Source organism: Protobothrops mucrosquamatus, unplaced genomic scaffold (genome assembly GCF_001527695.2).
Source record: "Protobothrops mucrosquamatus isolate PMUCROS unplaced genomic scaffold, P.Mucros_1.0 scaffold286, whole genome shotgun sequence".
NCBI classification, from domain to species: domain Eukaryota; kingdom Metazoa; phylum Chordata; class Lepidosauria; order Squamata; family Viperidae; genus Protobothrops; species Protobothrops mucrosquamatus.
In genome coordinates this window covers 346,900-360,074 of record NW_015386630.1, presented here as the reverse complement: position 1 = coordinate 360,074, position 13,175 = coordinate 346,900, and the positions used below count along the sequence as shown (strand labels likewise).

The window sequence follows — 13,175 nt, the reverse complement described above, 5'->3', positions numbered from 1 at the left end:
AAACCGGTCGTAAGTTGAGGACTAAACCGGTCGTAAGTCGAGGACTACCCAACCGGTCGTAAGTCGAGGACTTTCCCTGCCCGGGAGCGCCGCGCATGCGTGGTTCCGCCCCCTGCGCCGGCCGAGGCGTAGCTGGCAAGCGGCAGAGACGGAGCAGGCCGACCACCAGCTGGCCCAGCTCAAGGGAGGTAAGGCACCCACCGGAAAAGGGGAAAAAATGGCGGACAGCCTTGCTTGGCGACCCCCGTGAAATGGTCAATCGACCCCAAATGGGGTCGCGACCCATAGGTTGAGAACCACTGCCCTAGATTTTACATCCTGACCAAAAAGAAGCAATTGAGATGATTTTCCAAAATTATGAGAGAAAAGGAAAAACTCTGCTTTGCTTCCATCCTTACTTGTTATTTATTAGTTGAACCTAAGAAGGCAGAGTAGAAGTACCTGTAAAGGGCAGTCCCAACGGCTGTGTTTTCATGAAAAGCTGTGTGTATACATTTAGCATTTGTTGCTTTCTTTGAAAACTATATGTAAAATTAACTAAGTCCTTATGCCTGCTTGGCTCTTGACCTTGTCAGATGCCAAGAGTATAGCAAGATTTTGCAAGAATATTGCAACAGAAAAATCTCACCATCTTTCATTACTCCCAGGGGAATAAAATAAGATTTTGGATCTAAATAATCACCTGACATCATTATTTCATATCTTTTGACAATGTTTGTTCTAGATTATAGTCTTTAGTACTAACCTGAATAGGAGCATAAGTGACGACCGAGGCATCGGTTGGGTTTTCACTTTTGGAAAAGGCTTCCAATTTCTGTGATTTTTGAGCTGTAGGAAGAAAGTAGAAGCTCCAGTTCCCTGGGTCTATTTCTCTTTTTTGTGTATTCTTTTGCATTTGGTGAGGAAAGAATTAAAACCTGGGATATATTTGGCTGTTTCAGTCTTATCTCTCAGGAATGCATTAAACAAGGAATGCAAATGGGAAAGACTTTAGGCCCTTCCATATTATTATAAAAGCCTATGTTCCGAAAGGTATATGCTTCAGAGTGCCCAGTCTGGAGAGATGCTGAATTATGCTGTCCTACTATTATTTATGTGTGTTCTGTTAGTCTCATCTTTAAAAGATGACATGAGTCATCAGATTGTCACTGTCCTGTATTGTTTTAAAAATTTCAGGAACAATGGTGTTTCCCCAACAGAGGAGGTAGAGCAAGCTGATCCTGAGGGTCTGGAGCTCCTCTTGGAAAAAGGACAGGTAGAGTATCACATTCTTCCTCTTTTCCTTTTGATTTTCTTGACATAATTCCTTGTTGATAAATTGAAGGAATAACATCCTCCTTTCTTTCCAGAACTTTTATTGAAGAGCACCCCAAGGCTGGATATTTCACCTATGATGAGCCTGACTCAACTCTTGCTTCCAAAGTCTTACCTCTTGTATCAGCCAGGACCTCAAATAAAATTGTTGCCTTGGCTAAATGTAAGAAGTAAGGCTTATAAGGCAACAACTGAGTCATGCTTATTAGAATTAATTGTTACATTAATTAGACTTATATCCTGCTTTTCACATGGGAGCACACACAGTTCAGCTAAAGTTTAGCTAAAGATGCTGTGTGAATAAGGTTGCCAAGGCCTATGTTAAATGATCAGGCAGAAAAATGGAGAAAAATGGCTAAAAAACAGTACAGAAAGTCAGCTGTCCAAAGTAGATGTTGAATGTGGTTATGGCTGAAACGAAAGCTCCACTTTTTTAAATAAATGTGGTTTTCAGGTTTAATTCTTTTTCTCAATTGCTTTGGATGCTATGTTGTCGAAATCCACTACACAATCACCTCACCTCCCCTCAGTTTTGAGCTTACTTGATTATTAAACAGTTTCACATTGGGCATCCAGCGTGTGATAATTTATGCAAAAAGTGTCAGACTTTACAAAGTAATTAGAAAAAGTGCCAGACTTTTCCTCCTGCTTTCTTTTAAAACGGGCTGTATGTTTAATCATCCCTATCTCCTAAAGTAATTTAGCTTTGCAACCTTGCTCCAAGAGAGCATCTTGACAAAAAAAAAAGTTTTAAAGGAGTCTAAAGCCAAATAAATTTCACCTTAGAGACAAAATACTTCCACATAGTCATTTTTAGTTTTTTTCACTTTTAATATTCTGTAAGGCAAGAAGAAACAAAAATACAGGACAGTCACCCAGAACAATATATTTCGATGTTCAATCATAATTTTCACATAAGACTAAATTTATTAAAATAAGAGTATAAATTGTATAATTATGTTTTTTTGTTGCAGCATTTATATTGTGGAAATAGTCACTCTGGGGAGACCAGGCTGCTGGTTTTCCACAAGCCTTTACATTTTTTCAGAGCCTTCCCTTGATTTGAGTTGTTATCAATTTTATTTTCTATCAGTTCTTCCAGTTGTGTTTTTCTTTTCATATGCAGTTGTTTTATATTACATTACATTACATTACATTACATTCTCTCTCTCTCTCTCTCCCTCCCCCCCCCTCTTTAGGATGCAACAAGCTTACCAGGTATTTCCTTGGAGGATTGCTATCTGGAACAGTGCAAGAAGATGGAACGTGTGGCTCTTTCTGCGCTCAGCATGTCTGATCTGGATACAATGATGAAGAGGATGGAGGAAATAGAGGTACATTTATTTGTTGCTTGCTGACCTATGCCTGTGCATCAGGTGATTGAGCTTTGATGTCTCTCAGCGGTCAAGCACTTCAAGTATTGAGCTCAAGGAATATCATGAGAATCTGCCATATTTTGCTGCTATAGGAGCTGCATTTTGTCCTCCTTCAAGGGAAAAAAAACAGCCTGAACTCTACAGGCTGAACTCTATGCTTTTGTCCATCTTCCTCTAATCTGACGCCACTCAGATGTGTTGGGATTAGCATTTCCAAAATTCCTCAACCAGCATAGAGTGCCAACTGTGCAAAATTTGTGTCTTACAAACTGAGCTCTGCTCTCCTTTTCTGAAGATTCCTTGAGATTTCTGAGATACCCAAAATGTTAGAAATGTAGACATTCCATTCTGGGCAATATTCCCATTTCTCTTGCTCTCATCCATTAACAAAATTTGATACTCAGATCGGACTCTTGGGTTATATGATTTTATATTTCTTTTGTATTTTTTTTTTTGTCTTTCTGTGGGCTGCCCAGAGCCCTGCAGGTTTGTGGCAGGACATTAATACTTATATTTTATTTATTGTATCCTGTACGAAAAGTATTGTATAAAAGTAGTTTTTTTCAGAGAGAGAAAAGATATCTTCTCCCATTCTGAATTCTCCGTTAATTAAAGTTTCTCACTGCACAAAAATAGAGCAGTCTGCTTTACTAGGAGTGTTTTAATCTGTCAGTCTCCCAGTCTTTCACCAACACAGTCAAACTATTTGTTGAGTAATATTGGGTTTATCTTTGTATATTGAAGCACTACCAAGAAGCTGTACGCAGACGATACAACCAGATTGCTTACGCTGATGTTGATTTCTGGGTCCAGGAGAGCAAAGGTGAGTTTCCAGTTTGGTTTTGGATTTTTAAGAAATAACAGCTGAGCAGTGAATGGTTCTCCCTCATTTTTCTGGTTGGGAATGTATATTTTTGCATTCTTAATATGTGTATGTTGTAGAGATGAAGGAAACAGACATCTCGTTGATGCTATGATGAAGTCTTATGGATAAAAATCCTCATGATCAGCGAATAAATACTCCATAGTTTTCTCTTGGCTTATGTTTCTATAAAAATATGTTAAAAGAATGGGGAAGATGAAATCTGAAATACAGTGGGAGCTTGCCTATTCTAGTGTTGGTGAGGTAATTCTTCTTCTGACAATTCCTTCTCCTAGAGGAAGAGTCTGTAGTGAAATACCAACCACCTGGGGTTGTTCATCCCATCCAGATAACTAAACTAGATAATTACAAAGAGCCACAAGTAGCCATTGTGTTGGAAAAACCCTTGGATGCCAGGTGAGTAAGAGATTTATCAGGTAACTGTGCTCAGCATCATCTTTGTTTATATTAAAAGTGGATTTGCCCCCTTGGCTAGAATGGATAGCATGTTTGGGAATAATCAAATTATCAAGGTATCACAGGATAGCAATAATATGAGTACTTCAGGGAAATAAAAGCGGGGAGGGCTTGAGGACTCAGTGAGAATTTGGTAGGTAGGAACACTAGTGCTAAATAGACTGAGACAGTTCCATCTAGCCCACCATTTTCCTTCACATGATTCTTCAAAGAATTTATAAGCAGAGCAAAATTAAATCTTTCGACATGAACAAATGAATGAAAGTCAGAAGGTGGGCTGAAGTGAAAGAGAAGTAACTTTGTTTTCTTTGACTTTTCACCTTCTCACCAAAACTTGTTGGGCTTTATTATTTTATTTGATTGTTTAGGAGATAGATAGATAGATAGATAGATAGATAGATAGATAGATAGATAGATATATAGATAGATAGATAGATAGATAGATAGATAGATAGATAGATAGATAGATAGATAGATAGATGATAGATAGCTAGATAGCTAGATAGATATAGATGATAGATAGATAGATAGATAGATAGATAGATAGATAGATAGATAGATAGATAGATAGATAGATAGATAGATAGATAGATAGATAGATAGATAGATAGATAGATAGATAGATGAGGTCTAGAATCAGTGGTTGAAGTTACACAAGAGATTGGTTAGAAAGGAACAAGCACCTCCAGTTAAGGGAAGCGAGCATTTAAATAAACTTGGGTGACAAAAGATGGTCTGTTTTAAGCTTAAATGGGCATGAGAAGAGTACACCAAGTTTGCTAAGGGGGCAGGGGACTATAGAAAGAGTTAACAGCTTGACTTTGATGAGATCCTATTGGTTTTGAACTATGAATCTGATTTGGAAGATCCTAAATCCTCTGCATAGCAGGCCCAAGGAAAGAAATGGAGGAGAAGGCCATTGCCATCATGCCCAGCCTGTTTGCTTCTCATAGGTGTTGGTCATAACAGGACCATCTCAGTGAAGTAGAGGCTTTTGGTCTGATTGAATTTTTCCTAACTCTGGTTGTATTTGTGCTTTCAGTGCTATTGATGAAGAGCTGTCAGAGCCCAGGAGTGGGACTCCGCAGTCTTTTACACATCGCATCCCCCCACAGAAAGAATCTGGCACTTTCCTCTCAGTACCGAAACGTGTTCTCCAAAGCCTCAGTGATTATGATGCCCGATACCAGCAGCACCTGAAGGGGATTTTCCTTGAGGAGGTGGGGCAGTTTAACCCTTGGAACATTGCAGAGAGGTATGGTGAATCTTGGTGCGCTGGCTTTCTTTGTATCTCCTGGAGGGATTTGTTGTTTTTATTTCAAAAACCCATACTCCACTGTCAGAAAACAGAGCAATGTTTTTCAAACTTTAAAATGTGTGGACTTCAGCTCCCAGACTTCCTTTGGCTGAGGAATTCTGGGAGTTGGGAGTCCACACATCTTAAAAGTTGCTAAGGTTGAGAAACACTGTGATAGAGGTTGAAGACGATTGTGTTGTGCATCCTCTTAGAGCCACTAGGTGGCAGTCCATCTTCTGTTTTTCCACCTTTGTTTTTCTCTGGCTCCTTTCACAATTTTCCAGTGGGGCAAAAAATAATTAGAATATTATTTGATTTTTGATTTGTCACACTAATTGCCTTCTTCTTGGATATCTTGTTACCTTCCTTCACACTTCTGTTTCAGAGGCATTGTCAAGAGTAGCTGCTCTCAAAAGTTTTTATCTCCATCCCCAGGTGCCACGGCTAATGTTTTTGTCTTGTTTTCTACAAGCCCACCCTCACAGTGGGACACATACCTGATTCACACATGTGCAGAATCCCTTTATAGTAGGGTTAAGGCTGTGGAAGGGGTGAGGGAACAGTTCCACCAGGTGCAGGCAAGAAGGAGATAAGGCTAACAATGGGTGTCAAGTAGGGTTGCTGCCGCCAATGCCTTGATTAACAGTTTGATAGATGGCAATGTATCTGTGACACAGGACAAAATTTGCACCTTCACGTCAGTTTTGACTCATGGTGACTGCCTCCTGCAGTTTTCTTAGCAGCATTTTTCAGTGGCCCTCCAGTTCCTTCTTCCTAGTTGTAGGGAATGGCCTTGAGGGACAGGAGGAAGAACTGTTATCAAGACTATGGTCAAGACAAAAAAAATGATTCCAGAGTGGAACTGAGCCAGATTGGTCTAGTGCAGGGGTAGGCAACCTTGGCTCTTTTATGACTCGTGGACTTCAACTTCCCAGAATTCCTGAGCCAGCATGGCTGGCTCAGGAATTCTGGGAGTTGAAGTCCACGAGTCATAAAAGAGCCAAGGTTGCCTACCCCTGGTCTAATGGTTAAGGCACCAATCTTGAAACCAGGAGACTGAGTTCTAGCCCTTCCTTAGCCATGAAAGTTGATTGGGTGACTTTGGGCCAGTCATTCTCTCTCAGCCCAACTCACTTTACAGGGTTGTTATTGTGGGAAAAATAGGAGGAGGAAGGAGTATGAGTTACATTCGCCTCCATGAGTTATTTATAAAAATAATAAAGGTGGAATTTAAAAATCTAAACAAAAAGCTGTGCAACATGAGGAAACATCTTATGCAACACTCTTTGTAGTTCTCACAGAGATGAAGAGAGGGAGGGATGAAGCACATTCATGCTTGAAAGATGCTGTTACGGTATCTTTATAATACTATGTGACTTTGCTTTCCTGGTTTGATATATTTTGAAGGGTTGACACCAGGACTGAGGGAAGTGACTGAAGAGATAGGGAGGGAGGGAGAGGGAGAGAGGGAGAGAGAGAGAGAGAGAGAGAGAGAGAGAGAGAGAGAGAGAGAGAGAGAGAGAGAGAGATCTCCACATGCTGCTGCTTCTGGATCACATTGTAGGACAGTGATGGCGAACCTTTTAGAGACCGAGTGCCCAAACTACAACCCAAAACCCACTTGTGCATCGTCGAGTGCCGGGTGGGTGTGGCCCATTGGGTGGGCATGGCCCATTGGCTGGGTGTGGCCCATTGGCTGGGCGTGGCTGCGGTGGTAACAGCAGACTGGGTGGGACTAAAAAGTTCAATCAATCAATTCCAACTTTGCAAGATCTTTTTTTTCCCCGCGAGAAGTTGAAATTGACTGATTGAACTTCTTTTTTTTTTTTTTTTGCACACAGCGGCGGAGGCCTAAACCGAGAAGGTTTTATAAAACTCAGCTGAAGGCCTAGGACTGGGGCGACGGCACGCGTGCCCACAGAGAGGGCTCTGTGTGCCGCCTCTGGCACCCGTGCCATAGGTTCGCCACCACTGTTGTAGGATGTTGTAGAAGCTCTGGAACTCAAGTCTTGGCCGTTGAGCTCCTTCCGTTTCTTTCCTTTCAGCCTGGCAGAGGAGCTGACAGAGGAAGTGTTGACAGATGTAGCAGCTGAGCTCCATGGCTTCTGTGGGGACTACGCAGAAGCTGTCTTCACTTCAGAGTTTTTACAGGTGGCTGAGTAAGGGGCCTTTTGAAGAACACGGATAAACCGGGCCCTTCAATGAATACTGTTTGGCCAAAAGATTGAACCTGACAAAGACCAGTTCTCAGGAATGAAATTTGACAATTCATGTATTACTGTACTTTCTATGTTCCTTCTTGGGAAGGCTGGTACTGATGGGGAGCATCCAATCCAGAATAAACAAATAACGTTGGGAGAATTCTGATCCTTGAAAGCCTGAAAAAACCCCTCACTGTCCCTTTGAAGAGATGTTATGCATTCCAAAGCACCTTTTCCCCAATCATGTTCAAAGCATGCACAGCCTTACTGTCCATTTCGTGATTCATTTGGGCTGAGTAGTTGACAAATGATTCCCCTCCAAAGTTCTGTGTCTTATAGAAAGGGTCACTAGTTTCTTGGCTGAGTTCTTACAGTGGCAGCCATCTTACAAGGATGCTCATTACTCAAGGGCTGAATCCAGTTAGTTCAGGCAGTGACAGAAAATGCCAGCTTTATATTGTGGAGCGCTCATTCTTAGAGATATTGCAAGCTCAGCTCTTGGATTCTCTACTGCTGATGTTGATAACAGAGTACCTCATTTTACAGTATTTCAGATAATGAAAAAAAAGTAGGTGTCCAATACTTGAAAAAGTTGCTGACCCTGAGATTCTACTCCAGTTTTTGTGAAAACGAATAAGGTACTTCTAAAATGTCCAAGAATCTGTGAAAAATCTGGTTTTATCTTGTCAGTGGCTCATGTCAACATGGAGGTTTGGTGAATAATTTCCAATGGCCTCCATATTGCCAGGTTGAACTTTGGAAGTCATTTCTGTTTCCTTTCTGGCTCAATTTGATTTCAGTGAGCCTTGTTTACATTTTCTTGGGGTCGTGGATCAAATAATTATTTGGGGTTCCATTTGATCTTGATGTCCCTTCCTATTGGGATGCTCTCCTATCATTTGTGATTAGTCTGCTGTATTTCACTGTACAGAAGGAAGAGTTATGCATGTATAGCACCGGTTTTAATCTGAATTGTCCCACTGAGCAACCACTTGAGGCTGAGACAATAGGGAGTTTCCTTAAGCCAGCTTCTTTTGAAAATAAAAAATTAAATATTTATTTTACTGTTGCTGTTTGACTAGCCATACTTATTTTGTATACAGTCCAAAGGGATTTGTACAATAAATCAATGCAATTCATACTTGATTACTTTGTTTTTCTACATAAACATTATTAAACCAGCTTAATATTCTTAAATGTTTGGTGTAATGATTTTTTTCTAACTGCATTGTTTTGTCATTTGTATTTATAAAAACAAATTCTTAAAGAGGATGGCAGAAAGGCTTCAATCACTGTGTTGTACATATTATTAACTCATCGGTTTTGAGTAGTCTCAGTGTGACCAAAGTGAGATTTTTTTGGGGGTGGGGGGAGACTGTTTGTGTTTGCTTCTTCCTTGTATTGCTAATGCCTTACTAGAGGCTCACCAAGCATCAGCCACTTATGGCTGCTGTAGACACAAAGCCTGGGACAGTGGTGGCGAACCTTTTAGAGACCGAATGCCCAAACTGCAACACAAAACCCAATTATTTATCGCAAAGTGCCAGGGCCGCATCAGCATTGTGGTGCCCTCAGGGGAGGTGGGGGCCGTGGCCCACTGGGTGGGCATAGCTGCGGTGGTCTCGGCACACTGAGTGGGCGTGGCCAGGGTGGGCGTGGCCAACTTGCTGTTGCTTGGGGGGGACTGGGCAGGATTGGGGGAGATCCAGAGGGTCTCGGGTGGGTGGGGGAGTGGACAGGAGGCTCATCCTGCGGGGCGAGGCGGGGTAGGGCGGGGGTGCCATTGCTGCGGGGCAAGGTGAGGCAGGGGCGGCTGCTGCCTCACACCATCAGCCCCCGCACACAGAGGCCAGCGAGTGCATGGGGGCCTGCTCTATCAACTCGAGCTTGCTAGCCAGCTGCTTTGCCTCCTTTGTGCTGGGTGGGGCTGCCGCTCCAGGCGCCAGCGGTGGCCTAATGGACTTGTGCAAGCTGGCGGCGGCAGCAGGTGTGCCCACAGAGAGGACTCTGAGTGCCACCTCTGGCACGCGTGCCATAGGTTCGCCATCACTGGCCTGGGTCATCCTTGGCATTTCTGGCAGTGCTCAAGAGGCTGCAAATTAAGGGGAACTTTTTCTTTCCTTTGAAAGAGTCCAATGGGCACTGGGCATTTCTTTTGAAAGGTGATGGTGAGGGCATCTATCAAAGAAGGAATTTCTAGGTGCATTTCTGCATATATCCTGCCCCCCTGTAGATGGCAGCAAAGCAGAGAAGGGAATATTTTCCCCTTGAGAGATCAACTGAGTTTGAATTAGAATTAACTATCCGTATTCATGAATCTCAAAATATCTCTGCAACACCAGGTGGCTGGTATAATTAATAGGTGCAAGCAGTAGCCAGAACCTGAGACATTATTAGTAACATTACATTTGCATCCCACACTTTATTTATAAAGCTTCCCAACTATGGAGTGTGTGAGTTTATTAAATTTATACACCGTCTTTCTACATATATAAGCACTCAAAGCAAAATACAAATTACAAACCATGAGGAAAATCAGTACCATCAAATTTAAAACGAGTAACATTAAAAATAATCTATAGCAAAAAAGGTTTATTTTTGACATTTTCATAAACATTTGACAGACTGAGGACCAAATATACTTTCTTGGAGACTGTACATTATAGTCAATCATTTAGAAGGCGGCTTTGTACATAATAGTTGGGTTTCTGGCATTAGGGGCATCTTTCAAAGGGCCTCTTCTAATCCAACAGTCATAGTAGGAGAAGGTGATTAGGTCTTAAACAATTTACGAGTTTAAAGATCAATTGCAGCAATTGTGCCCAGTAGGCAACTGGCAACCAGCACAGTGCTTTCAATACAAGCATTAAGTGATCTTATAGTTAGCAGTCTGGCTCACTGCTTTATTTTTAATCAACAGCATCTTCACATTGTCTGGGTTTAATTTCATTTTATTTTCTCTCATCCAGTCTCTCTCCAAACTCATAATGGAGATTGGGCAATCAGGTTGTAGATTATTTCACTGAGTTGGATGGTATAGAATTGTAAGTATAGATATCATCACCAAAGCAGTTTCATTATGTATCTCATAATGGAGCGCCAACCCAAATTGCTCCAGATAATTATTTTCATACAAATGCATCTGAATCTAATAGACCACCAATGTCTTGATCAATTGTTCCAAGAAAAGAATATTTGACACTGGCTTATAATTACAAATTTTAAAATTCTCTCCCTGAAATTGGTGGAAACACATCCCACACTCTAAGTGGCTATAATTACCTTGGTTAATCATGTGTTAACCTACCATAGCCAATCTTTGTTGGAATCCTTAAAGGCTGTGGTTTCCCCATCTTGCATACATATATCATTCACACCTGCATTATGCAGCTTGTGATAGATCAGGGGTCTTCAAACTTGGCCCTTTTATGACTTGTGGACTTCAACTCCCAGAATTCCTCAGCCAGGCAATTGAAGTCCACAAGTCATAAAAGGGCCAAGTTTGAAGACCGCTGCTATGGAGTGTAGAGATAGTTGAGTATGGAAAGATGATGATCTAAAATGAGCTAAATTACTGTAACTCTCCTCTTTTTGTCGCCTTGTATTATACTAAGGTGGAACAATGTGTTTATCTCTGGCCAGCCATTTTCAATTACTCCAATTGCAGTATTATTACAATTTAATCCCCCTTTTTAGAAAGGAAGTATTCTTTCTAGTCAAAAACATTATCTTCATCTATTAGAATGGGAAATTTAGCTATTGATCATTGGGTCTCATGTCTACCCAGCTGTTCTAAGCCCACAGTAAGGTTGACCTGGAATGAAATATCTTCCTGTTCATTCTGGGATTATTTTGTTCATTAGTCATGCTTGCAAATGAATCTATCATTCTGATATGGCTTTATTTTAAAGCTGTTCTTTAGCCATGCTCTGAATGTGTTTATACAGGTGACATTTTACTCAAGGCTGCTGATAGGTTACGTCAAGCTCTAGGTATCCCTCCATATTTTGTTTCAGAATAATTCAGGTACTATATATTTTCACTCATCATTTTAGCATCATCACAGTTTGCTATGAACACCTAAGGCCAGTTATGTGACGGGGCAGGATGGGAGCTGAACAATCTCTCAACAAATTTCAGGTATCATGTTTTATAGACAAACCAAACACTGAGCCTTACTTGGGGAGCCTGAGACCACAACCCTTTGTAGGGAGCCCTGGCCAAGATTATTGGATCAGGATTTGGAGTTTCTTTGAAACTTCTCTAGAATATGCACTGAAGCAGAAGGATAAACAAAGTTCATTTCTTCATGCTGCACCTTTGGGCTGTAATTGGGGTTTCCAGCAGTGTGCTAAGTAACAGCACTTCTACTGACTGCTGTTCTTTTAAATTTCCTTCTGCTTTAGCAACAGTTGAAAAGCTGTGCATTCTGCTGGAGAAAGGCTGTTCAGGGAGAAATAAAGAGGGCTGGTATATTGGAAAGGCTAATTTAGTAAAAGCAGGAATGATTCATCAGCCTACAAAGACGTTTTCTCTTGTAGCTGTCACATTTCTGCTTTCTGAAGATAGCTTTAGAAGTAAAAACAAGCCAATGAACTATTAGATTGTGACTGCAAAGGTCATGATAAGCCATGGCTAAAACTAGCTGTAATTCCTAGCCCAAGAACAAACCTTGACTTCTAATAACTTGCATGCATAATACAACAACAAACCATAATCTAGGTTTGTCTAGGTATCTAGCCATGTTTGGTGTATTTAAGTGGCTAAGTTCATCTATTATGCCTATGTCATAATCTACCTTGTTGAATTTGGCATGTGATGTGTGAATAAAGTGTGGTTTATTCCATAATTAAGTTAGACTAGTTAAGCATGTCTTCTTAACTATGTCTGAACTCAGTCACTGAACATCAATTAGCAATGAGGTTTGTGGGGGTTTTCTGCACTTCCATGAGGGATAAACCTAATTTATAAATAATATGCCACAAAAGCTAAATAGAGCTTCCTTGCTCAAAGACACTTTACTTCTTGATGTAAATAAATGGGTGGTCATTGCTGGGAAAGACTACTACAAGTAATCCTTGAGCTACGAACACAATTGAGCCCAAAATTTATGTTGCTAACATTTGTTATGTTATGCCCCATTTTATGACCTTTCTTACCACAGTTGTTAAGTGAATCATTGCATTTGTTAAGTTAGTAACATGGTTGGTGAGTGAATATGGATTCCCCATTGACTTTGCTTGTCAGAAGGTTGCAAAAGCTGATCACATGACCCCAGGACACTGCAACCCTCACGAATATGGACCAGTTGCCAAGCGTCTGAATTCTGAACATGTGACCATTGAGATGCTGCAATGGCTGTAAGGGGGAAAAATTGTCATGTCTCTTTTTTCAGTGCCGTTGCAACTTTGAACGGTCACCAAGTGAACATCATTGACCCAGATAAATCAGGAAAGTTGCTTTTTATCTGATAGATTATAGTCATGTTTCAGCAATTGTTTTTACATATGCTCCTTATGCGTATGTAACAAATGATGGCAAGGAGCAACTTACACAACTTCAAAGAACAGCTGTATTCCTTTTTATGAGTGGTGAAAAAACAGGAATGGAGCTGATGCCCAAGAGAAGCAACCAAGCTTGATAAGGGT

General features: G+C 41.0%; 1 protein-coding gene across 1 annotated transcript in view; it reads left to right on the top strand.

Annotated features, from left to right (window-relative positions):
• KIAA0753 (KIAA0753 ortholog) overlaps window positions 1-8,711 on the top strand; it is a 16,329-nt gene extending 7,618 nt beyond the window's left edge. The window contains exons 10-15 of the mRNA XM_029283937.1: window positions 1,177-1,255; window positions 2,514-2,648; window positions 3,435-3,513; window positions 3,849-3,969; window positions 5,072-5,284; window positions 7,372-8,711. Coding sequence (XP_029139770.1) covers window positions 1,177-1,255; window positions 2,514-2,648; window positions 3,435-3,513; window positions 3,849-3,969; window positions 5,072-5,284; window positions 7,372-7,489 — 745 coding nt within the window. The 3' untranslated portion in view covers window positions 7,490-8,711. The remainder of the gene's footprint in view (window positions 1-1,176; window positions 1,256-2,513; window positions 2,649-3,434; window positions 3,514-3,848; window positions 3,970-5,071; window positions 5,285-7,371) is intronic.
• Window positions 8,712-13,175: the final 4,464 nt, after the last annotated feature.